The following is a 26,952-nucleotide window of genomic DNA, read 5'->3' on the forward strand; positions in this document are numbered from 1 at the left end:
CTTTCCAGGAGCTTCTCTTTTCTCTTAATTAGCGATTAGGCTGCAATGTTTTAGACCTGCAGACTGGGCTTGAGGAAAGACTAAGGGAGTGTGGGAGAGGAAAGATGAAGCCAGCACTTCCTGCAGCATGCGGCTACAGTGGTAGAGAAGAAGGGTAATTTGAGGATGTTCCCTCTCCTAGGGCACTGGCAGGGGGGCCGGGGGACTGCAGCGAGTACTTTGAAGGGTTTAAGAGCAAATAATAAATGAGGGCTAGGGAGGTTCTTTTGGTCACCCTAGAAGTGAAAGTGGGTGATAACAAGTCTCATCCTTATGCCTGTGTTTCAGGATTCCCTCCACCCGAGGGAATATTTTGATGGTCTTAAGCTCCTCAGGAAGGCGTTTGAGCTTTAACTGATTTGATCTGCAAGTCAGGACCCTTGTTTAGTTGGAGAGCACCTGGAATGCTCAACGGTCCTGATAGGTTCACCTGCCACCCTTCATCACCTCCAGAGTGGAGGATGTGAGACAGCCCTTTGGGCTCCATAGCACGGTGCTCACTGGGGTGCACACAGGAGCTCTGTCCACAGCCTGATCTTCCAAGTCATTCACTTTCTTAGCGTGTTTCAGTTCCTCTCACCCAAGGGTGACCCGCCTCAGGTAATCAGTGATGTTTTCCAAAGGTAAATGAGTTGTTCTTTCAAATGATGGTCACCTACCTCTGTCACTGTGTATCGAACCCCAAATCCTCACTATGAATGCATCAGATACTGTACAGTTTCCCCCATGAGAGCAATCCCACTGCAGCCATAAATGGCAGGAGCACTGGGGGATAACATCACAGCCGTGGAGTAGGGGGATTGAGTGCACTAGAGAACCTGTAAATATTCTAGGCTCGCTTGCAGGAATAACAAAGACAGTCCACCAAAAAGGAGACTGGCAAGACATGTTACACACCTCAGATGGGCAATAAATGGATTTCCATCTACCATACCGTGCTCATGGGAAAGTATTCGTGATTCCACAGATTGGATAATAGGCTTTATTTATTTTGTTTAATTGCAGTTAATAATCACACTCATGCCTTTTGACCCTCTTGTGTCTGGTTTTGCAACCAACTGTTCAGTGTTTTTTTAATTTTGGCATCCTTAAGCTAGGACTTGGAAGGACTTTTCACAAACATAGAGGCAATGCAAAATTCTCTTAATTGAGGAAAAAATATACAGGAACCAATCCATCTATACTAGATTTTCATATAAATTGGAGGAGCTGAGAGAGGTTGCTATAATTCTAGTTATAAACTATTTCTGAGGAGCCAGTTTATTTTGTTTTCGGACAGCAGCTAAACAGTATAGAAAACCCCTGTGCAGAGCCCCAGCCAATTATTTTATCCATTCAAAAAAACCATTTTTGGTTTCCTCTTAGGAGCTCCTAACCTAGTGGACAGAACAAACTGCTTGTAAAATCTCAATCTGATACATAGAATTGCCTTTTAATTAATAGTGGCCATTTTATCAGAGAAAATAAATTTGGAGGGTACATTCAATCATTGAGTAAACCTGCTTTGTGCAATATGCCTGCTCCAAGTTCATTTGTTTTCACAGTGAATTCCTTTTTTTTTTTCCCCAGTGAATTCCTTTTTGATACCCTTACCTCACCAAGTGGTTTAGATGAGGCTTGTGCTCAAGTTCTTTCTTTTAATAAATAGCAAACCTACTTGGAACACCAAAAAGGGAAATGAATCCATACCAGGGAAGAACACTCCCAAAAGAGCATGAGCTCAGGCTCAGACACACCTGGGTCACAGCCCAACTCTGTTACTTACCTCCCTGCATTAATTTATGCAAGATTTCTCATCTCTCTGAGCCTCAGTTTCTCATTTATAAAAGGGCTGTTATGTGGATTAAACATTACATAGAATGGCACTTGTAATATGGTAGGTGTCAATGAATGGGAGCCTGGGTGATTGCTGCGTCACCACTATATTCAGGTGTGTTGGCCAAGACTTCACTTTGGATACATTTTTTTAGCAGCAACTGTGGTCAGGACCCAAACAATGGTAGAAACGAAAAGGATCAGCTCTTAATTCCTTGCTCTTCGGACAACGTGCAGGCTGGCGGAAACCAAACCTTTGCAAGTGTGTTGGATCCACAATTTATGAGCCATCCTTTTTGCAGGGGTGCCAACCCACGGGGGTACCAGAGTGGTATTTAGAGCATCTGCAAAACTACACGGATGAATGCCAGCACCTGCGAATAAAAAAGCAATGGGACCAGGAAGGATGTCCTGTCAATCAGAAAAGCCTGTGGGGGAGGAAAAGTGGAAGTCACTGTTGAGAAGACAAAATAGAAAAGCAGCGGCCCCCAGACACCTCTAGGCTGTGGAAACAGATCCCTCCTTCTAGCTGCTTGATGTTTATTCTGCATTTGTAGTTCCCAATGAAAATAAAAAACAACAAATAATAAAAAAAGAAACAACAGTGATCCATCAACCAGATGTCTCCATTTTCATGAGCTTTATCCATTTATCCATTGATCTCTATTATCACAGGACATCTCCCAAGATTCAGTTCAACAAACTGGCTCCCCAAGGTGGTTGGTGCTCTTTGGACTCATCCCCAAAGCGTAGACAGTCCCGAGTTTTTTGGTTAAAATTAAGTATTGACCTGGTAAGGAACAAACTCAGTGTGTAGACTTACATGTGTGTGTGGGGTGGGGGGACATATATGAGATAAAATGTACTGTTTTAACCATTATTAATGTACAGATCTATGCCATTAATTGCATTCACATCATAATGCAACCAATACCACCATTCCTCTGTCTCCAGAACATTTCCATCTTCCCCAGTTGAAACGGTGTGCCCATTAAGCCCCTACCAACCTCCATTCTACTCTCTATCCCTCTAAATCTGACTCCTCCACGCACCTTATATAAGTGGAATCATACATTTGTTCTTTTGTGACTGGTTTATTTCACTTAACATTTTCAAGGTTCATCCATGTTGTAGCACATGTCAGAATTTCCTCCCTTTTTAAGGCTGAATAATTGTGTAGACTTATAAGTAAAGCTGCTGTAGTCTCACTTTATGGCCTCATATTTTGAGCCTTGCTATAAAATGTCACACTCAAAAAGGCTTTAAAAACTGAGTTATTTCATTAGTATATAACTTGAAAATACTACTGAGTACTTATTATAGCTAGTGAAAAGTAATAAATGTATGGATTTCTTTTCATGAGAACTGTCTTCACACAGCAGTATCTTAAGTTGGAAACTAGGTATTGGCATCCTTGCAAAGAAATAGTGTTACTTGATTAGCTTTGTGGCTGTAGAGTCACTCAGGAAAGTCACATTCTGTAATTCCTGGCATCTGAGTGATAAAGCACATACATAGAAGCCTACAGATAATGCAGTATCCCAAGGTGGCTCACTGAAATAACCAGATCAAAACCACATGGCTGATCTCTCGTCAAATGCTCTTCCCATTTTCTCTTACTGATCACCCTTGCCAAAAGTTGTTTTATACTCACATTATCTACTTCTGTGTTTATTCATTTATTTAGAGTATATATATATATATATATATATATATATATATATATATATATATGTATTGCTCAAATGTTATAACAAATTTGGCTCTAATCCATAAAGGATATTACAAAGTACAAAAGAAAGCCTAACATTTCTGCAGGAGAAATGGAAATTCTTCTGATCATATCTGCCTAAAAATTATTATTATATGAGTCTCAATCATGTTTCGTAGCTGTGGATGATGTAATAAATGTGTACATATTCCGGATGATCTCATAAAGCTTACTTTTAACTTAGATCTGCAAACACAAACACATTGTGCAATGTTATCAAGAGGTGAAACGAGCACAGCAAGCGACTTGTAAATTTTTCAATGGACAAGCATTAATTTTTAAGCTGTATCTTCAGCTTTTGAGACATCACCTCTCTCCCCATGAGACATCACTTCCTGCATGTCCTTTGAACTATTATGGGATGAGATGAGAAAGGAACTAAAAGGGGAATGAAATTTTTTTGATCACAGTAGAAAGATAATTTGGACTGAATAATAGATGAAGACACCAGAAGGAAGAGCTTGTAGGATGAAGTGGAGAACAAAATATTGGCCCCTGAAGTCTGTGCTAAAAGTGATTTTTTTCCAAGAATTTTGTATATCACGCTTGTCATAAACATTTAGTTTCATTGTGCAATGAAGACAGATGACAAGAATTTGCTGCTCCAGCAAACAAACAAAAAAAAGCAACTTCACTATGTCCTTGGAATCTGCCTTTTTTTGGTTTTAAATGTGCAGTGGAAAACTTGGGCCTGCAAGGGCTGGGGTTGGGGACAGTTGTTTATATAACTAATTGGACATCTACATAACTATGAAAATCAGGGCAGGTCCCTCTATTCTCATCTGTTCCAAAGCCAAGCCTTGCTCTAAAGTTAAGAGGCATGCAGGCTTGAGAGAGGTGCACAGCTTAGCTGTCTTACGCTGACTCACTTACATAAGCTTCAAGGTTATGAGGGTTTTCTTCATTTTGTGTCTAAATGGTAGGAGGGAAAAACATGTTTTCAGAGTCAGTTATCAGGGAAGAAAAGTGCTTGGGCAGGTCTTAGGTTAGGGAGAACTTTTGTAGATCAGAGGATGATGAGAGATGTGAAGAAACAATTGAAGACAAAGAGACTGGTGGAGAACCATCCTGAAGAAAGATCCAGAGCATTAGATGGACAACCAACAATGGCCAGGAGCAATGTACCTTCCACAGAGAGAGGAGACAAGTGAACAATCACAGAAAAGATAGGGATTTTGGCATCGAGAAAAAGGATGCTGGAGAAACTCGGTATCTTATCAGCAAATGAGGTAGTGAGGTCACCTTCTGAGAAATGAGTGGGACTTGGGTCTTGGGAAGTTTTGGCCTAGCCCCCGTAAGAAATGCAAGAGGCAACTGGACAGATGAATGAAAGGGTGATCAAGCAGGGTGAGCTAGAGTCATAGTGGGTCATTAGAAGGGTGTTTTGGAGGGGTTATTTGAAATCTCAGCAATGGGGCAATTTCAAGGGATGATTATATCTAAGGTGGCACTTTCTGAGTGCCAATAGAGGGCATTCCAGTTGAGCAGATCAAATACAAAGCCAAGGTATCAGTGCCACCTACTGGCTTATAGAAGCCAATAAGGAGGCAAACAAGAGATCTAGAGAATTCTAAATTTTCATAATACTATTTGAATAACACTTGCTTGACCTAGCCATGCATCCTCTGTAATTACAAAGGACACTTTGGGCATAGATATGGAAAAATTCCCATAACCATCTAAACAGCATTCGATTTAGCAGAGCAGGGTGCATTTAGCTTAAAATCCTATCCTAGCAGTGGATCTAAGATGCCATGGAGATTAAGGTGGACGGATATCAGGAGTTAGGAGAACCAAACCACTGTGTCAGTTCCTATAGGCATGAATGCCAAGGCAAAGTAACCATCTTTGCCTCCAGGTCTAGCAGGGAGTCCAGTGTATGCCCTTGCTCTTCTGTTCTAATCTAGACTGTCTGAGGAAGTCAAAGTCTCCTGCTAGCATTTGAATTATTACTATCTCTTTACAAATCATTCTTCTCAAAAATCTTTGAGAACCCAAGAGCAGGTTCTTTTCAATTAGTATATATTTGATTAGTATATTCGACCAGTATATCTAGTCCATCTAATACCTAGCATCTAGGTGTTCAAAGAATATCAACAGAATGAATGAATAAATGAATGAATGAATGAAGAATCTGTGATCCTACATTTCTTTAGAATACACTTTCTTTGGGTTTAGAAGCCTCCGTGAAACCCATCTCTCATTCCTGTTCCACTCAGTCCACACCTTTTGAAAGATATATAGCTACCATCCAACTCCATAAACACAAATTATTAGCATTGGCAATGTAGGCAAGACCTCCTTCTTCCTACCAGGTCTGTTCTAGATCCCCTGCTCATTTTCTTGCTAGTGTCTGGACTGATAATTACTGCTCAGCTGGTTGTGGCAAAGGTCACACTGTGCCAGAAGGGGAAGCGATTACAGCAAGGTCAGTAATTAAGAAGTGGAATGGGGAACCTGAATAAATAAAAGGCCACATAAATATGATACCTATATTGAGTCAGACAGTCTCAACTTGAAATCACCCACTCCTACCAGACAGAAGTCCCAGCCTTTTTTTGCCTTGGAAACCAAGCTTTTTTTCTGATGACCAAGAATGCAACTAGTCCATTCTAATACCTTTGTGTGAATTAGTAAAAGGCGTCCCCTACAGAGGCAGAGGCAGCCAACACCAGAGTGCATGGCTCGGTGAGATAAACCCGGGCTGGATTTCTACCTCCACTTGACCACTGGGGCAGTCACCTTGTGCAGTGAACGAATTGCATGTTTACATTCTTTGTCCCCATTGGGGATGCACTGTTTTGGGCCTCAGGCTCCTGGGAGTCACTCCGAGCTAAGAACCATGGTTCCATTCTAAATATTATATATCAGATTCCTTGGCAACAACTGGAAGATGAAGAAGAGCAGAGTCTAGGATGTGAAGGGTGTGCCAATACTAGATAATTGCATTGCTCTGGATATGTCCTTTTCCCTTTAGTTAACAAAACTAATAGACTAACTCTACATCAAAAGACAAACTCTACCTACCTCTTCATTTTCATTTTTTTGGTTTAGTGCAAGGGAAAGATTTATGTATATAAGGTTTACCTCACCCAACTGCGCTAGTTCAGTAAAGCTATGGGACAATGTAGAGGAGTGGACTTCCCTCCATTTCTCACCAGTCAAGTCTGTGTTTCCAGGACTTCAAAGCAACTACAATAAATCAGGCAGCAAATTTCAGAATTTCAGTAAGATGCCTTGGTTAAACCATGCATGAGTAACTGCTACCTCACTATTCTGGCTGGAGCTCAGATTGACTATGTTCAGACATACTTACAGGGGGTGGGGTGATTCTGCTGAAATCTGAAACTATATTTTCTGAGCATGATCAGTTTCCAAACAATACCAAGTGGTTCTTTGGATCAGACTGAAGAAATTTGTCAATTTCTTTTAGGACAATGGGAGAAGAGGACATGTGTAGTGTGAGTAGAGAGTTGAATTCAATGAGTAGAGACCCATCATTGGTTTATCACTGGATTATCACCTTCAAAGAGATTGGCCTGTCTCCACCATCTTTACTATGAGAGTAATTTCTTAAATGGTCATAAGGAGTTTGTAAGGCTGGACTTACTTCTGTGGAAAGGCCTCCTATGTGTTTTTCCTTGGGAAAGATAAACTTTCCAATTAAATGAAGGATTCTCTGGCTATCTCTTCATTGTTACTCTTTCAGGGTGAGATGCAGCTCACATCTGTCAAATGTTAGCCAAGCTTCGACTCCCCTTCTTAACCAGTAACCACAATACCCCCAGAATGGTGGGTGGGTCCTGCTTGTTGCTTGACTTGAACCAAGGCTATAAGTGGGGTCTCTGGGGTCCAGAACCCTCAGCCTTTAACAGGAAAGTCAGAAGGAGATCAGTATAGGGGTCCTTTGAGAAGCCCCCATTGGCCTCTCTCTACTTATAAAATCTGTAACACATGTTGACTAGATCCAAAATTATGTCATTGCCTCATAATGTTTTGAGGTTCCGACTTCCAAGGCCCTTGGGAGAGGAGCAGTTGTTATTGTAAGGTCAGGATTTAGGACGGGCAACTGAAGCCATTCAAGGTCTCCTCGCTGTGTTGTTTCCATTGCTTTTAGGCAGCCACAGAGAGATCTGGCTGCTCTCAGACTGACAGCCTAGGCAGCACTGCCATGTAGAAATGAGGTAAACAACCGGATTTTGTTCCCTAGGAGAATACATTGATGAACATGGTCACTGCCACGTCTGTGAAGCCTCGTGTGCCAAGTGCTGGGGGCCAACTCAGGAAGACTGCACTGACTGCCCCATCACAAGGTAAGTGGCCTCTCAGTATCTCCTGTGGTTGAGAGCTCATGGGTGACAGGATGGAGAGAGGAGGTGTTTACCACGTTAAAGACACCCCCTTGGGCCTGCAGAAAAAGGAACCAAACTCTTTCCCATGACACAAAACCCCTCTGTGGGCTGGCTACAGCCCACCTCTGTAGCATCTTCTCCCCATGATGTCCTGTACCCCCTGCGAGAAAGTTACCTGGACAAGAGGGGCTTCCTCATCAATAAAAATGATGGTGCCTTTGATGCCTGCAGTTGCATCCCCTTCTGCACAACCATCATCTCCATCTGCTGATCAAATATCTGCTCATATTTCTAGAATCAGTTCAAGGATGAACTGTTCTATGAAGGCATTTTGACCGCTTCCCAGATTGAACCTTCTCCTCTTTATGTTCCTCTGGGCTCCGTATAAACTCCCATGAGCACCTGTGACATTTTAAAACATTAATTTACAAATCTCTATCTCTATATAGAGGAGCTATGTTTCGGTAAGCCCATTGAAATACTCATCTTTGTATCTCCATTACCTATCACAGCACAAGGAAAATAGTAGGCACTCAATAAATGTTTGGAAGGTGAATGAATGGGGAAATAAGTACCTGAATGGTATGAGAATCTGCCAATACACTGGGAATTTCTAGTATATAGAGTTGGAAGCCTGTTGCATTTTTAGTCGACACTCCTCTGATTGGTGCACTTAATATTTGCTGGCTGACCGAGTGTTTGAATGAATAGCCCCACCACTGCTCTGCAAAGTGCATTGGAAGAAGGCTCTCTCCAGACCAGTATGAGGAGGCTGCTTCAGCAGCAAATAAATCCCTAGGATGGACATTCCCTCTGCTTTGTACAACAGTCATTTCATCTAATTCTTCCTCAGGATTATAATATCCTGAGCAGGAACTATGGTTGTGTTTGTCTCCCTATTCCCCCACGGTGATCAACACATAGTAATAATTCAAGAAATGATAAAGTGTATAATTAATATCATGGACTTGGCTCCCTAAATAGCTTCCTCAGGAAGACAAAAAAGGGAGAGAGAGATGGAGGGAGGAAGGGAGACAGACACCAAAGAACAGTCCTAAGAATTGTCAATGCTAACTGTGGTAACATTTTCCAAGTGTCTCCTTTAGATATCTATGCCTCTACATGTTGGATTTGCTTTAAAGCAACCTCAGGACATACTCTTAGGTACAGACATCATTCTGAATATGGGTCCCGTTTCTCCTAATTCCTCACCATATCAACAGTTAAATCCCACTGCATGTTTGGACATCTTTGAACTAAGGGAACTTACTAGCATTTGTTTACTAAGTCAGCTATTATCATCCAGTGTATACTGCAGAAGTCATGGTTGTCCCAGGCACATCAAAAGGGAGGGAAAAAACTCTACTACCATAAATAGTCATTAAAAAAAATGAATCCCATTGGTACACGAAGATCAGAGATACAGTTCCTGGGCCACTGGGGCAGTATAACTGGCTTAAGCAGCCCATGATTTAGCTTTTAAAGAAAGAAAAGCATGTTCATGAATCTTGAACTCATGTGTCCTCCTAAGGAAATCTTGTTTCCCAGGAAGAATTTTCTTCTCATCTCCCTGAGCACTCCGTTTCACTCATCTCTCTTCCTTGATGAAAATTATTTGCCGATATGTCCAAGAAAGGACATCATATCATGGCAATGAACTACTTGGTCTTTTTTTTAATCTGCATTTTCCTAGAACAGGGTTGAGAAGATGAAGATATAAAAACTATTTTGGAAGATGTTGGTGTTGACTTATTTGTTCTTAAAAGGGCAGCAAAGTATTTTTCTGAAGTATTTTCCAAAACATTTTCTTGAGTGGAATCAGGTCCATTCAAGATGGTCTTGAGCACCTGCTTTATGTCCAGCTCTGAGTTAGGTACAAGGTCCATGAATTCTAATAGGTAGCTCAGGAGTTCAAAGTCAAGGGATGGTGAAGTGCTCAGGGACCAGCAAAAGTGGGGCAGCTTTAACACCCTAGACCTGAAGCAAAAGCTGCAACCCTGGAGGAGGGGATGTCTTGCTTGATAGAAAGTGGAGCTGTAAGGGACACAGCCACTCTAGAACCATGGAAGGAGAATGCAGAATTGCAGCCCAAGGGGGGGAATAAATACCCCCAATCTCCCTCTCCTCCCAACCACAGATCTGCTGGTGTTTTTCCTTGTCTGAAATTAACTGGAGGCCAATGGGGAAACACCATTACAAATGGGGGAAGTGAGCTTGGAGAGACAGGTTCTAGTTGGCACATTTCCAGGACACGGCAGGACAGAGAATGACAAAAAAAAAAAAAAAGGATCTAAGGCAAAGGTAAAGAGACAGACAGAATAACCAGGAGAGTTGGTTTGTCCAAGTTTCTTCCTGGTCTTAAGCTTTTGGATATCTCTAGTCATGGCAGAAAAAATCATCTCTAAAGGAGATTTTTTTTTTAAGATTATTTATTTATTTGAGAGAGAGAGAGAAAGAGAGGGCATGAGTAGGAAGGAGGAGCAGAGGGAGAGCGAGAAGTAGGCTCCCCACTGAGCAGGGAGCCCCAGGCTGAGATCATGACCCAAGCTGAAGGCAGACACCCGACTGAGCCACTCAGGCACCCCGCCTTAAAGGAGTTTTTATCTAGGAGAGAAGTATTCATATTTAACTTATAGGTTTGCTTCAAAATAATATGGGAGGGAAGTAAATCAGTGGGGATATAAGTAAGATTGACCATGCAGTGAAATTGTTGCAGCTGAGAGATGAATACAGAGGAAAGGGTACTGTTGTGTCTTGTATATGTGTTTGTTTTATATTTTTTTTTTCCTTAGTAAAATTTTTAAAAATAACATAACCCTGAACTTGTTTTACAGAAAATCAAACTTTAGGAAGCCCTCTCTTTGTATTCTAGTTCTCTCTTTACATTGCCATTAACCCTTGGGTATAGCTCCTTAGAGATGATTGAAAACTTGGAGGAAGAAAGAGCATCTTTCAGCACTGCTATCTAACATGTATAGCTCTGCAATGCCGTGATCCTCATGGTCCTCCCCATGGTCCTCCTGGCCAAAGCTGGCTTCCCACCCAGTCCTGAAGGAGTCATAGAGTCAATGAACCAATTAAAAACATTGAAAGCTACCTCTATTCTGACCCTCCCTCAAATGTTTTATTTGATCTGTTTCAATGAATTCAGCGGGGGGGAAAGACTTTTTGCCAGATTTCATTCTGATTTAATATTAAAGTACCAGGGGCACCTGGGTGGTTCAGTTGGTTAAGTGTCTGCCTTCAGCTCAGGTCATGATCCCGGGGGGCCTGGGATGGAGACCCACCCCCCGTCAGGCTCCCTGTTCCGTGGGGAGCCTGCTTCTCCCTCTCCCTCTGCCCCTCCCCCGTTCATGCTCTCTCTCTCCAAGTAAATAAAGAAAGTCTTAAAAAAATTTAAAGTACCAAGAAATTACATTAAGTACCCTTGTGATGGCTTATTAAGGCCAAACCAACAATCAGCAGAAGATCCACTAACCCTGATTTGCCATCTCTTATGTTCCAGTTTGTATCACATACACACACATACTGGGGGGTCTGGAAAATTTAGTGCCAGTGCAGAGAACATTACCTCTGCCCAGCTCTTTAGCACTTGGTTTTGCCGACTTCTTCCTTTCCATAAGCCCCATTGGACCTGGAATTGTTCACTACTTATGAAAAGGCTAAGAGCATGCCTGAGTTGGGGACGAAATGCCTCCCCTGCAGAGATTAGCTTGCCCAATTGTCTCAGAAATCCAGAGTGGATGACTGGCAGTCCTAGAAATGGCTTGAGTTGGCTTTACAGGAAATTGTCCTCAGCCCCACTGAGCCCAGAGCAAGATTGTCTATTCTCTTCCACTAGGGAAGATTTGTTAGTGTCAGTGGAAATCTGTGCCACTTGAAATGGTACTTTTCTCAAGTTCCTTAGCAATTTTCCTTGAGGGGAATGGAGGGTGCAGGGGATGATGTAATTCAGTGCCTTTACCCAAGCATGACTGTTTTCCTTCTCTTTTTCGATCTTTAGAAAGAATCACATTCTTCCAAAAACCTGTGTACTTCACCTATGCTTTCCTTAGGGTAGATATGAAGGGAGGTGGTTTAAAGCACCATTATGTGCTTGGTATTTTCTCAAAATCAAGCACTCAAGTCAGAAAGGCAGCCCCATCCATATATAATACACAAAAGTATTACACCATTGGCTTCACCCCCAAGTCTGCCACCCCCACTTTCTGGACGCTTCTACACGGTTCCCATCATTAAGAGTATTAGATCACCTCTCCCAAGAGAAATTATTTCCCCCTAAGCAAATTCGTCAGCTCTTTCTATAAAAGGCAAAAAATGACGATATACTTTTCATTCCCTTTGCAACTGAATTTAGGGGGAAAAAAGAACCCTCACAAGTAAACATTCCCATTCTCCCTTCAGCAGAGTATCTAGTAGCTTCCTTGTTGAAAAACCTCAGAAAGCTCTTACACAGTTTTTCTTAAAGGGAGGTTTTGGGTATTTTTTAACTAGTCACATCCAAATGATTCCTTGAAAAATGTTCTAGCTCAGAAACCAGAGCCAGGGTGGGGCTGGGATATTCCCAGTTGGCATTAGTACCATCAACTAAAAATCTGGGCTGGGAGCACATCCTTCTCATTATACACCATGGTGCAGGGGATCTGTTTTGACATGGACAACCAGATGTGCATACATGTCTGCTTAGGGCTAGGACTTCATGCCCTGCAGTGGGACCAAGGCTTGTTCACTCCGGTGGTGCTCGCTATGGTGACCAGAACCTGAAGGGCAGAGAATGCAAGAACGAGGTGGCTGTCTGTCTTATGTTGGTGGTGTTAATCCCATTGTTTCTTCTTTCTTTTTTTTTTTAATAGAAATTAAATTTTTTTTTTTAAGATTTTATTTATTTGTCAGAGAGAGAGAGAGAGAGGCAGGCAGAGGGAGAAGCAGACTCCCCGCTGAGCAAGGAGCCTGATGTGGGACTCAATCCCAGGACCCTGGGATCATGACCTGAGCCAAAGGCAGACGCTTAACTGACTGAGTCACCCAGGCACCCCAATCCCATTGTTTCTAACAGATGGAAATGACACAGACTTTCAGGGTGTGGAGATGAGATGGACGATCACAAGCAACACCCTATTCAGGCTGCCTTGCTCCCATTCCAACCTGCACAGCCCTGTGACTGAAATGGCCCATCCCCAGCTCAGGGCTGGCTCTAGCTATAGAAACAGTGGGATTTAGACACACCATTGCACCCCAGGCCTACACCTGACCTTCCATGGGATGTCCGGCTTGGGGGAAGAGAGTTAGTAGAGAGAGAAAGGAGCCCTACCTTTGCTGACAGGCCCTCCGCTCTCTCAGGCCAGGATGCCAACCTTATACCATCGGGGGTACATGTGTGCTACATGGTCAGTTAGCCTCACAACTGAGACAGTAGCTACTACTGTAAGGAAACTTGAACAGACCCAATTTGACACCACCTGTGCTAACTTAGGACGCATTTAGCAAAATCCATTTAGCAAATGGATTACTGATAGTAATCCATACTATCAGTGAGCAGAAGGCAGAATAGCAGCTCTCAAAATGTGTTCCCTAGACCAGCAGCATGAGCTTCACCCAGGAACTTAAAAAACACAAATTCTCAGCTTTCTCCCCCAAAGACTCACTGAATTAGAAACTCTGGGGGTGGAGCCCCACACCTCACTTTATTACCTCATTACCTATCTGACTCTTGCACTTGGTAAACATTTTGTATTTTTCTGAGCGAAGTTTTTGGATACGATTTACCTAATCCTGTTTGCTCTTGGGATTACTTTGCAAAGGAAGAAAAGAAGCAAAACTATGAAAATATTAACAGTGACATTATGATACGTATTTTATGTGTATAAAATCAAAGGTTTTAGAAGCCCCCATACTAACTCATCTGTGGTGTCCTTGTAGGTGTTTGCAAACATGATGAAAAAAAGTTGGTACTTTAGGGCGCCTGGGTGGCTCAGTTGGTTAAGCGACTGCCTTCAGCTCGGGTCATGGTCCTGGAGTCCCAGGATCAAGTCCCACATCGGGCTCCCTGCTCAGCAGAGAGTCTGCTTCTCCCTCTGACCCTCCCCTCCTCATGCTCTCTCTCTCATTCTCTCTCTCTCACATGACTAAATAAAATCTTTAAAAAAAAAAAAAGTTGGTACTTTAGACATCAGGAAACACTTGCAAAAATGACACTCAAAATCACTTTTATCAATTAATCACCATATGCATAGGCCAAGTTTATAAGTAGCACATAAGCACCAGGACCGTGCTTTATTCTATCCTTTCCAGAGCCCTTGATGTTGACATTTCCCCTGTAAAGTGTGCATATGCTGATAACTAAAGGAAGAATATTTTCTCCAAGGCCTCTGGATTCAGAGGCCTATTTAGTGTCTTGAAAATTTAAAGACCTCCATCTGACTGTTGACTGTGTTTGGCTGGGGCCCACACTATGGGTTTAATCCCTGCAGGCACTGGTTAGCTTATTTGGAACCAGACTCCGGATTGCATCCTGAGCCAGTTTCTGGCATGTCTGCTGTTGGGTCCAAACCTTGGGCCAAGGATGGGTACGTGACTAATATTCCACATGTTCTAAGTTGATCAGTCCCAGGCATCCCCCTTGTTTCTGGAGCAATGAAACCAAGTCTGTGCACTGAAACATGAACACCACATGTTCTCATACTTAGAGCCATTCCAGAAAGTCATCCTTTCAAACCCTGAAATCTGCTCTTCCTCTAGGACTTTTGACAATGGCCGCTGCATTTTCAAATGTCCCTCAGGGAAATTTGAATTTCAGAACGAATGCCATCCCTGCCACTACACCTGCCGAGAATGCCAAGGAAATGAGCCTTCCAGCTGCACTGCCTGTGGAGTAGGTGAGGAAGTCTGGCTGCTCTCTTCTTCCTTTCTTCAAAGCTGTTCTCCCACTGGTTTGACTCAGAAGCTTCAACTCTGGGGACAAGGGGTAGATATTAGACAGCTGTTCATTGGAGAGTGTGTATCACCTTGAAGTTTCTGCTTCTTGTCAGGAAACGAATTCACATTATCGTAGGCGCAGACTCACTGCCCCTAAGGAGATGGGAGAGAAGCTAAGAGATGTCCTTGTGGAGAAGGAGAAAGAAAGGTCATTCAGACATGATGTCAGACATGAGACTGTCAGGAAAGCTAAGATTTGTTGAGGTGACAGTGAAAAGCGAGGAAGTTAAGGGTGACACATTCAGTCTTCAAGAGAAATATTGAAATAGAGGCTGTGTCAAGGTCTCCTCAGCCCTGAGCTATGCCATTTAGAAGTTGTCAGAGCCCTACTGTAGGAGCAAAGGAATTGTTTCAACACAAAAATATTACTTTTTGTCTCAGCTTTAACAGTTCAAGTTTCTGCTGTCGCTGGATTGTATTCCATGATCTCAAAGGTCCTCTGCAGTTGGACCCTTGAGTCCTTTCCAACTTCCCCTCATATGTCTGTTCCCCACTTTGACCTCATGTGGGCCAGATTCATATTTTACTTGACCTTTTAAATTTCAGCCAAATTTTAAAATTGGGAAATTTCGAAGAAAAACCTGGGTGGTTTGGTTTTTTTGTTTGTTTTTGTTTGGGCTTGGTTTGGTTTCTTTTGAAAACTTGGAGCACAACACTGGGCACCACTTGGCCTACATTCCCCAAATGGTTGACTAGAGATCAGAGGAGGCTGCTCTCTGTTTCTCCACAGTCCCCACCACTCCCTATTGTCTCACTGATCCCAAGGCCATCAGTTACCACCGCCATCGTGCTTACATGGTTTTTTTCTGGTGGAAGAGAATTATTTATCTTTATTCTTCCTTGTAATATAACCAAGAAAAATGAAGAACAAATTGAGAGTATCATGCATTTGCAGGAAAATGGGAGATAACACATTTCTTTGTGTAAATTAAAATTATTTCTTTGTGTTTCTTATGTAAACAAAGTAGATCTATATCAATTTTTCTCTGTAGCCTGCTCGTTTCTGTTTCCTTCCTCATCTAAAGGATGGTGATAATGGTTTTCTACTTTTAAGATTATGACAATGAAATGAGGTTAAATGAGATAAAATAACAAAGCACTCAAACAGGGCTGGGCACATAAGAAGTACTCAATAAATATTAAATACTACCCTTACTACTACTACTACTACTACCACTATTATTGTTCGTACCTACTTACTCCTGTGGGCATGTGAATTTCTCTAGCTGTTCAAAGACTTCACTGGAAATGTTCCCCACTGCCTGACCTCTATTTATTTTTAGGTCTCAGTTTCAACATCATTTCCTCAATGAGGGCTGCCCCAATTTCCTTGTCTGGGATGGGACCTCTCTATATGTGCATCCTTGGGGCCTCTGCTTACCCCTTTACAGTCATCCTCAAACTTGATAGCTATCTTGTCCATAAGACTCTATGTCCTGTAAGAGCAGTGAATGGTTTCTACCTGAGCACTAGCTTTGAGCACTGGTAGAGCATCGGCATGCACAGTATAACTGAATAAATGAATGGTTCAGTAGAAAGAATATCAGTACCAGCAATCAGGATACCTGGGTTCTAGTTCCTCCTTTGTGACTAATGAACTAAAGATATTAATCCTGTCTCTTCACCTCTTTAAGTCTCTCCTTGTTTGTAAAAAAAAAGAATGGGGGTGGAGGTGGCACATAGACAAGACAGCATCTAAAATCCCTTTCACAGTTAAAACACACTAAATCTTCATACATAGTCCAAAATTAAGGATTCGCTTGAATACTGAACAAATGTCTAATATGTTCTAAGCATCCTTATAGTTACTTGGGCCAATCCACACAAAAGATGCTTTGACATTTCTTCTCTATTTTTTGTTTAAAAGTCTATGTTTACTCCATATCTTAACAAAAGTGCACATGTAGAAGTTACTACACATAGTTGCCATAGAAAATGCAAGAAATGATTGTATAATGCTTGCCTTCAAGGACTTCACAGCCTAACAGGGATTCGTGCTCATGTATTATAAAACAAGAAAATATTCAAGACCAAAGGAAGGAAGGAATCCTACCACAAGTCAGAGAGGAAACATCACTTTCAGCTCTAGTGAACAGAAAAGCCTTGCCAGAGAAGGCATTGTTGAGCAAGCTCTGATTAGCAGGGTTCCCTCCTATTAGGAGCACAATGCCCCTAGTGCATATATGAGCATGGCCAGTACATGAAACAGTGCTAAAGACAAGGGATGCCTGACCTGAGGCAGTTCCATATCAACAGGCTTTAATACTGAGGGGTGCTCGGGTGGCTCAGTCTGTTGGGCCTCTAACTCTTGGTTTTGACTCAGGTCATGGTCTCAGGATTGTGGGATTCAGCCCTGTGACAGGCTCCATGTTGGGCACCGAATCTGCTTGAGATTCTCTCCCCATCCTCCCTCCCTCTCTGCTCCTGCCCCTGCTCCTCTCTCAAATACTTAAATAAAATCGTTTAAAAAAAATAAAAGGCTGAAAACCCTCTGACTACAGGGTGCCAAATACGCACATAAGCATCTCCCATCAGTTCACAGAAATCCCACCTTTGCTTAACTGTAATTTTGTTAAGATTTAGGTTTGAATCCTTTTGAAAATACAGACTTCTAGCCTTGTTGGTGAAGATTCCCTCTAAGTTCTTGTCCAGATTTTCCTCTACAAAATTGAATCCAAAGCTAAATTTGACCAATCACACAACAACTACAGTAAGAAAAATGTTGAAGCTAAACTTTATAAAGTTTACTTTCAGAATCCCTCAGCCTTTATTTTTTTTAAGATTTTATTTATTTCTTTAAGAGAGAGAGCATGAGCTGGGGCGGGGGGAGGTGCAGAGGGGAGGGAGAAGAAGACTCCCTGCTGAGCAGGGAGCGCGTTGCGGGGCTCAATCCCAGGACCCCAGGTCATGACCTGAGTTGAAGGCAGACACTTAACCGACTGAGCCACCCAGGCAGCCCCTCAGCCTTTCTTTCATCATTTCCAGCAATCCTTTCCCTTCATGTCTTCCACCCTCAACCTTTCTTTCTTCCTGAAGGCATGCTGTCTTCACATGAGTCCACCTTCTCTTCTAATGAAATTAGTTAGCTACAAGAGATGCTCTGGAAACAGCCAATTGCTCTTAGGTATAAATGAAAGCCATTCTCAGAGTTTCTTGCACTTTGACTCATATTATCACATGAAAGGTTTAGCACCTTACAAAAATATCAGCCCTTCTGGTACTAGAACAAGCTTCCCTTATTTATTGTCACAATAATTTAAATTCTGAGACTCTGGTCAAGTAGCCAAAAATTTATGCATGATAATTTAAATCACTGGGGTATCCAAATTACCAGCCAAAGCTAAATGAGCTGCCATACTACCCAGGCTATTAGAAATTTGAGCCAATCTTGGTGTAATTCTGGACCAAACCTGTGGGAAAAGCTGCCCTTGATCAAGGTATCTAAGTTAACTCCTTTACAGGGTCCATGTATTTTAAATACCAAGACCATCGAAATCTGTTTTTTAAACTCAAATTATAATACCCAAAGTGGTTCAAATAATAAAGCCATATCTGAACAATACAAATGGGATTGGAGAACATCTCCTCTGATATCGGAACCCATCATTGTTCATTTTATTTTTAGATTGTTGATCCAGTTGGATATGTTAGAAAAATGGGAATATTGCTAAATATTAATGCAACATTCATACAACAAATATGTATTTAGATCTCAATATATCCTAGGCTGTCCCAAGCCTCTGGATCCTGAGGTGATGTCATGGAAGGGTATAGGGCATGGATAGAAACTGCTGAATAGAGAAAGTAGCTTCCCACTGTTCTCAAATCTTCCTACCTATATCTGAGAAGTTCAGCCCTCTGAAAAATAGGATCTTTTCTGAATGAGTTTTGGTGGAAATGGGGTTTGCTAGGGTTTTCATAAAGTGTCTGAGAAGAACAGAGCTTGGAAGGTTGACCCTTTTGTGGTGTCGAGATTCCATGTTCCACCAGATCAGGGGTTTGTGCTCCATATCAACCTGCAGCTGTAGAATCACCAAATGCACATTACATCCTCCCAAACACTCTCCTTCCCTTAAAGGATAATGTTCATCCAACTCAAACTTGGAGAGTGCAGACACATTCTTGCACCACCCTAGGTAAATCCTCTTTATTGGCTTTGTCCCCTGAGAACCAGCAGACTTCCAGTTGGAAATCACAAACAGAAAAGAGGTAGCTTCAGAGCCCATAATCCAAGGGTCTGATTTTTAAATTGGATTTGAACTAGGGATTTAATTAAGGACAAAACATCAGGTTGGATCACTTGGACACAAAAATACTTGAATGTTGGCAATTTCATGTGGTTCGATCATTCATACTGACATTAAGATTCTGCCCTTGCAACACAGGGTTAGTGATATCTTTATCCACAGATTCAGCAGCCTTGCACCTGGAAGGTCAACGCTTCTGGGTCTTCATGTGGTATATCACGAGTGAACACTAGCCCCAGTTATTCTGGGAAACACAGGTCAGCTGTTCTGCAGAGGCAGGAGCATATGGGAGACTTGATCCAGAGAAGATGGATACCCTAAATACACTCAGCACAAACGAAAACCCCAGTAGGGTGAGGGTAGGAGACCTCTAGGCACATTTTGTTAATTTTGTGTATATAAACTGATTATAATCCTTTGTCATTCATTGTGACTTATAATTGGTTCAAATTTTCTATTCCCCCCAAAAGCATATTCCCATAGTCTCATGTTAGACATACTTGCTAATTCTTTTCAAGTAGACTCCAATGTTGACAGAAGCTCAGGACTTCCAAAAATCCATTTAAGGAGTCAAAAAGGTGTGCTTGGTCTAGCACTTCAATATGCTGTCATCGTAGGAGCTGGCAACAATGCAAAAATTCAGATTTTTGGACAGTTAATACAAGCGTGTGATTTTGATAACAGAACTCCTAGTTATTCACAGAGTGTGTTTTCTGCTTTTGCAGTGACATTACAGATGGTAGTCCCTACTCACTCAAATATACAAAATAGTCAAAAATTATTCCCTACAATGACAATTTTTCAACTATAAGTATATATTGTAATTTTCATGAAATGCATTCTTATACTCCTGGTCCCTTAGCAGCCAAAATACTTACTTACATCTTTAAAAAAAAAAAAAAATCTTAGGTTATATTAGCTTCACAGTTAATTTTGTACATTTTCCTTCTTTTTGTTACCCCTCCATCTGTTCAGATAAGCATGGCCAGGAGCGCTTCCTATATCAGGGGGAGTGTTGGGAGAGCTGCCCAACAGGCCACTACCCTGCCGAGGGGCACACCTGCCTGCCCTGCTCAGACAACTGTGAGCTTTGCCACAGCGCACACATCTGTACACGATGCATGGGCGGCTACTTCATAGTGCCCACCAACCATACCTGCCAGAAGTTGGAGTGTGGACAAGGTAAGGCTGCTCTGGGCCACTGTCTTATATCAGGAGGTAGCATGAGGAGCTATGCCTAGATGGTTCCAAGATTTGAATTGACCTCCTGGCTTTAATGTTGGCACCTGGGATGACTTTGTGTGACTGCATGTCCAGTGGGGACAGTTGATGTCTCCTCCTCTCTTCCTCCACACACCTTTCTCTGGGTCTCTTCAGACACATTCCAGAGACATAGGAATATAGCTAATCACAGAGAAATTGATATTAATCAAGGGTTTGTGGGCAGGGTAAATGGAGAGAAAATCAAATTAGAACCTGAAGGTCCTGACCAACAATTTTCTCCCTCCCAATTACAAGTTATTACTAGTTATGAGACCCTGTGAAAAATCAGTCTAATTTCTCTATGCCTTTTTTTCTTCATGTGTGAAAGGGTGAGCATTGCACCAAGCTGTTGCAATGAGAAAAAGCTTACCTAAAGCTACTTGAAAATATTAAGTGTTCTGCAAATCTTATGTGTTATTGCTAGTGCCCAATTCCTTATCTTACATGGGAAGAGGGAGATTAAAAAACAGGACTTACAGTTTTTGTTCTTTTCCATGTAAGAATGCTACAGACTGTCTCTGCTCTGTATAAGAATTATGCCTGGTCTGGTGCTAAAAAGAGTTCCAAGATGTTTCTAGAATAATTAAAACACTCATTCCTTTTTCTGCTTTATGTTTACTAATGTAGTATAGGATTTAAAACTTAAAAAAAAAAATTTAGGAAAGCAGATTTAAAAAGACAGAGTCTGTTCATTTATATACCCAATTCCATATTCCCAGAAGTAAAACTCATTTTTTTTAATAAATAAAATCTACCAGTTGATGACAAAGCTAGTTGCATGGCATATAGTCCAACTTGTTCTATTTGTACCAATCAAACTGATACAATCTGTTAAATTAATGGAAAGAGATAAGAAGGGGGATTCATGGTGGAGGTGTAAATAGGCTCTGAACTCCTCTCCTTCTACAGATACAATATTTTATAGCTACATGCAGAATAATTTTCCTCCAAAATGGACCTGAGAACTGGATAAAGTGCACCTCTACAACAAAAGATAAAAGAAACACATCAAGGGGAACCTGGGTGACTCAGTCCATTAAGCATCCAACTCTTAGTTTTGGCTCAGGTCATGATCTCACAGCCATGAGATCAAGTCCCACATCAGGCTCTGTGCTGAGTGTGGAGTCTGCTTCAGATTCTCTCTCTCTCTCCTTCTCCCTTCCCTTCTGCTTCTCCCCACCCCCACACTCACTTGCATTCTCTCTCTCTAAAATAAATAAAATCTTTTTTAAAAAGAGAGAGACACACATCAAGACACAGAAAAAATATCCAAAGAAATAACAGCTAAAAACTTCTCTAATCTGGGAGAGGAAACAGATATCTAGGCCTGGGAATCCCAGAGAATTCCAAATGAGATGAACCCAAAGAGAACCACACCAAGATATATAATTAAAATGGTAAAAGTTAAAGATAAAAAGAGAATCTAAAAAGAGGTACAGAAAAACAATTTATTTAATGTACAAGGAAAAACTCATAAGCCTACTAGCAAATTTTTGAGCAGAAACTCTATCCAGGCCAGAAGGGAGTGGCATGATTCAAAGTGCTGAAAGCAAAAAAATTTCCAACCAAGAGTTGTCTACTTGCTAAGGTTATCATTCAGAATGAAGGAGAGGTTAGGAGTTTTCCAGATAAGCGAAGGCTAAAGGAGATCACCACTAAAACAGCTTTAGAGAAAATGTTAAGGAGATTTCTCTAAACTGAAAAGAAAAGACACTAATAATGTGAAAAGATATGAAAGTATTAATCTTGCTGGAAAAGGTAAATATATAGTAAAGGTAGTGAATCCATCACTTACAAAGCAAGGTTAAGGTCAAAAGACAAAAATAGTAAAATTAATTAAAATTAAAATAATTAAGGATGCATAAAATTAAAAGATGTAATATGTGTCATCAAAATTATAGAATGAGGAGTTTTGGAATGTGTTCAAAATTAAGTTGTTATCAACTTTAAAAAACCTCTTATATACATGGGATATTATATGTGAACCTCATGGTAACCACAAAGAAAAAAACTTAGAGTAAATATACAAAAGAAAATGAGGAAGGAATCTAAATATAACACTAAAGAAAGCTATCAAACCACAAGGGAAGACAGAGAGAAAAGGAACAGAAAGGAACTTCAAAAAAAGCCAGGAAACAATTATCAAAATGACAATAAGTACATACTTATCAATAATTACTTTATATGTAAATGGACTAAATTCACCATTCAAAAGATGGAGTAGCTGAATGGATTAAAAAAAATCTATATGCTGTCTATAAGAGACTCACTTCAGAAATAAGGACACACACAGACTGAATGTGAAGGGACAAAAAAAAATTTCGTGCAAATGGAAATGAAAAGAAAACAGGTGTAGCTATACTCATATCATACAAAATAAACTTTAAAACAAAGACAATAGTGTATAGGAATACCACTGATTTCTGTGAATTGATTTTATATCCTACCACTTTACTGAATTCCTGTATGAGTTCTAGCAGTTTTGGGGTGGAGTCTTTTGGGTTTTCCACATAAAGTATCATATCATCTGCAAAGAGTGAGAGTTTGACTTCTTCTTTGCCGATTTTCTTTCTTTCTGTTGTCTGACTGCTGAGGCTAGGACTTCTAGTACTATGTTGAATAGCAGTGGTGATAGTGGACATCCCTGCCTTGTTCCTGACCTTAGGGGGGAAGCTCTGTTTTTCCCCATTGAGAATGATATTCACTGTGGGTTTTTCATAAATGGCTTTTATGATATTGAGGTATGTACCCTCTATCCCTATACTCTGAAGAGTTTTGATCAAGAAAGGATGCTGTTTTTTATCAAATGCTTTTTCTGCATCTATTGAGAGGATCATACGGTTCTTGTTCTTTCTTTTATTAATGTATTGTATCACATTGATTGATTTGCGGATGTTGAACCAACCTTGCAACCCAAGACAGAAGAAAGAGAAATTAAGGAGTCGATCCCATTGACAATTGCACCCAAAACCATAAGTTACCTAGGAATAAATCTAACCAAAGAGGCAAAGAATCTGTACTCAGAAAACTATAAAATACTCATGAAAGAAATTGAGGAAGACACAAAGAAATGAAAAAAACGTTCCATGCTCATGGATTGGAAGAACAAATATTGTGAAGATGTCAATGCTACCTAGAGCAATGTACACATTCAATGCAATCTCCATCAAAATACCATCAACTTTTTTCAAAGAAATGGAACAAATAATCCTATGGAACCAGAAAAGACCCCGAATAGCCAGAGGAATGTTGAAAAAGAAAAGCAAAGCTGGTGGCATCACAATTCCAGAGTTCAAGCTCTATTACAAAGCTGTCATCATCAAGACAGTATGGTACTGGCACAAAAACAGACACATAGATCAATGGAACAGAATAGAGAGCCCAGAAATGGACCCTCAACTCCATGGTCAACTAATCTTCCACAAAGCAGGAAAGAATGTCCAATGGAAAAAAGACAGTCTCTTCAACAAATGGTGTTGGGAAAATTGGACAGCCACATGCAGAAGAATGAAACTGGACCATTTCCTTACAGCACACACAAAAATACACTCCAAATGGTTGAAAGACCTCAATGTGAGACAGGAGTCCATCAAAATCCTAAAGGAGAACACAGGCAGCAACCTCTTCGACCTCAGCTGCAGCAACTTCTTCCTAGAAACATCGCCAAAGGCAAGGGAAGCAAGGGCAAAAATGAACTATTGGGACTTCATCAAAAATAAAAAGCTTTTGCACAGCAAAAGAAACAGTCAACAAAACAAAGAGGCAACCAACAGAATGGGAGAAGATATTTGCAAATGACATATCAGATAAAGGGCTAGTATCCAAAATCTATAAAGAACTTATCAAACTCAACACTCAAAGAACAAGTAATCCAATCAAGAAATGGGCAGAAGACATGAACAGACATTTTTCCAAAGAAGACATCCAAATGGCCAACAGACACATGAAAAAGTGCTCAACATTGCTCAGCATCAGGGACATCCAAATCAAAACCTCAATGAGATACCACCTCACACCAGTCAGAATGGCTAAAATTAACAAGTCAGGAAATGACAGATGTTGACGGGGATGCGGAGAAAGGGGAACCCTCCTACACTGTTGGTGGGAATGCACGCTGGTGCAGCCACTCTGGAAAACAGTATGGAGGTTCCTCAAAAAGATGAAAATAGAGCTACCATACGACTGAGCAATTGCACTACTGGGTATGTACCCCAAAGACACAAATGTAGTGATCCGAAGGAGTACGGGCACCCTGATGTTTATAGTAGCAATGTCCACAATAGCCAAACTATGGAAAGAGCCAAGATGTCCATTGACAGATGAATGGATAAAGAAGATGTTGTGTATATATGCAATGGAATATTATGCAGCCATCAAAAGGAATGAAATCTTGCCATTGCAACGACATGGATGGAGCTGGAAGGTATTATGCTGAGCGAAATAAGTCAATCAGAGAAAGACATGTATCATATGATCTCACTGATATGAGGAATTCTTAACCTCAGGAAACAAACTGAGGGTTGCTGGAGAGGTGGGGGATGGGAGGCATGGGGTTGCCGGGTGATAGACATTGGGGAGGGTATGTGCTATGGAGAGCACTGTGAATTGTGTAAGACTGTTGAATCACAGACCTGTACCTCTGAAACAAATAATACATTATATGTTAAAAAAAAGAAGATAGTAGGAAGGGAAAAATGAAGGGGGGGAAATTGGAGGGGAAGATGAACCATGAGAGACTATGGACTCTGAGAAACAAACTGAGGGTTCTAGAAGGGAGGGGGGGTAGGGGAATGTGTTAGCCTGGTGATGGGTATTAAAGAGGGCATGTATTGAATGGAGCACTGGATGTTATACACAAATAATGAATCATGGAACACTACATAAAAAACTCATGATGTAATGTATGGTGATTAACATAATAAAATAAAAAAAAACAAAGACTATAAAAAATGGTAAAGAAAGGCACTATATAATGATAAAGAGATGAATATGGCTAAAAGATATAATATTTATAAATATATATGCACAACATAGAAGCACCAAAACTATCAAGCAGATATTAGCAGATCTAAAGGGAGAAATTGAAAGCAATACAATAATGGTAGAAGACTTTAACACCCCCACTTATGTCAATGGATAGATCATCCTTACAGAAATCAATAAGGAAATATCAGCCTTAAACAACACATTATACCAGATGGACTTAATAGATATATATATTCAAAAGCAGCAAAATACACATTCTTCTCAAATACACATGGAACATTTTCTAAGATAGATCATATGTTAGGCCACAAAACAAGTCTCAGTAAGTTCAAGAAGACTGAAATCATATCAAGCATCTTCTTTGACCACAATGGTATGAAACTAGAAATAAATTACAATAATAAAACTGGAGTAATCAGAAAAACATGGAGATTAAACAACATGCTACTGAACTACCAAAGGGTCATCAAAGAAACCAAAGGATAAATAAAACACACACACACACACACACACACACAAACTAGTGATGGACTGTATGGTGACTAACGTAACATAATAAAAAAAATTATAATTAAAAAAATTAAAAATAAATAAAAATAAACTAGAGACAAACAAAAATACAAATATGACATACCAAGATCTATGGGATAGAGCAAAAGTTGTTCTAAGAGGAAAGTACATGGGAATACAGGCCTATTTCAAGAAAAAAGAAAAATCACAAATAAATAATTTAACTTTACATCTAAAAGAACTAGGAATAAAGAACAAAGGCCAAAGTTAGTAGAAGAAAAGAATATAATAAAGATCAGAGTAAATATAAATGAAATAGAGATTAAAAGGACAATAAAAAAAGATCAATAAAATTAAGAGCTGGTTCTTTGTAAAGATAAAATATTGACAAACCTTTAGCTAGATTCACCAAGAAAAAAAGACAGGAGGCTCAAATAAATAAAATCAGAAATGAACCAGAAGTTACAATTGATAACATAAAAATATAAAGGATCTAAGAGACTAAGAAAATTATACACCAACAAATTGGACAACCTAGAATAAATGGATAAATTTCTAGGAACACACAATTTCCAAGACTAAATCAGGAAGAAACAGAAAATCTGAATAGACCAATTACTAGTAAGGAGATTAAATCAATAATTAAAAAAAATTTACACCTAAAGAAACTACAAAAAGGAGAACAAATTTCATTTTTATAAACAATAAAAACATATGATCATCTCAATAGATGCAGGAAAAACATTCAATAAAATTCAACATACATTTATGATAAAAACTCTCAACAAAGTGGGTATAATAAACATAATAAAAATAATAAAGGCCATATATAACAAACCCACAACTAACATCATACTCAACAGTGAAAAGCTAAAAGCTTTTCCTCTAAGATCAGGAAAAAGACAAGGATGCCCACTCTTGCCACTGTTTTTCAACATAGTATAAGAAGTCCTAGCAATTAGGGCAATTAGGCAAGAAAAAGGAATAAAAAGCA

At 40.4% G+C, this 26,952-nt stretch overlaps 1 protein-coding gene across 2 annotated transcripts in view; it reads left to right on the forward strand.

Annotated features, from left to right (window-relative positions):
- The window catches only part of PCSK5 (proprotein convertase subtilisin/kexin type 5), a 466,280-nt gene that overhangs the window by 343,087 nt on the left and 96,241 nt on the right, over positions 1 to 26,952 (forward strand). For both annotated transcript variants that reach the window (XM_045882270.2, XM_045882271.2), the window contains exons 21-23: positions 7,836 to 7,938; positions 14,716 to 14,852; positions 20,175 to 20,381. In XM_045882270.2, coding sequence (XP_045738226.1) covers positions 7,836 to 7,938; positions 14,716 to 14,852; positions 20,175 to 20,381 — 447 coding nt within the window. The remainder of the gene's footprint in view (positions 1 to 7,835; positions 7,939 to 14,715; positions 14,853 to 20,174; positions 20,382 to 26,952) is intronic.

This window comes from Mirounga angustirostris, unplaced genomic scaffold (assembly GCF_029215605.1).
Source record: "Mirounga angustirostris isolate CCGP_5_RB_7025 unplaced genomic scaffold, mMirAng1.0.hap1 SCAF_15, whole genome shotgun sequence".
Classification (NCBI taxonomy): Eukaryota; Metazoa; Chordata; class Mammalia; order Carnivora; family Phocidae; genus Mirounga; species Mirounga angustirostris.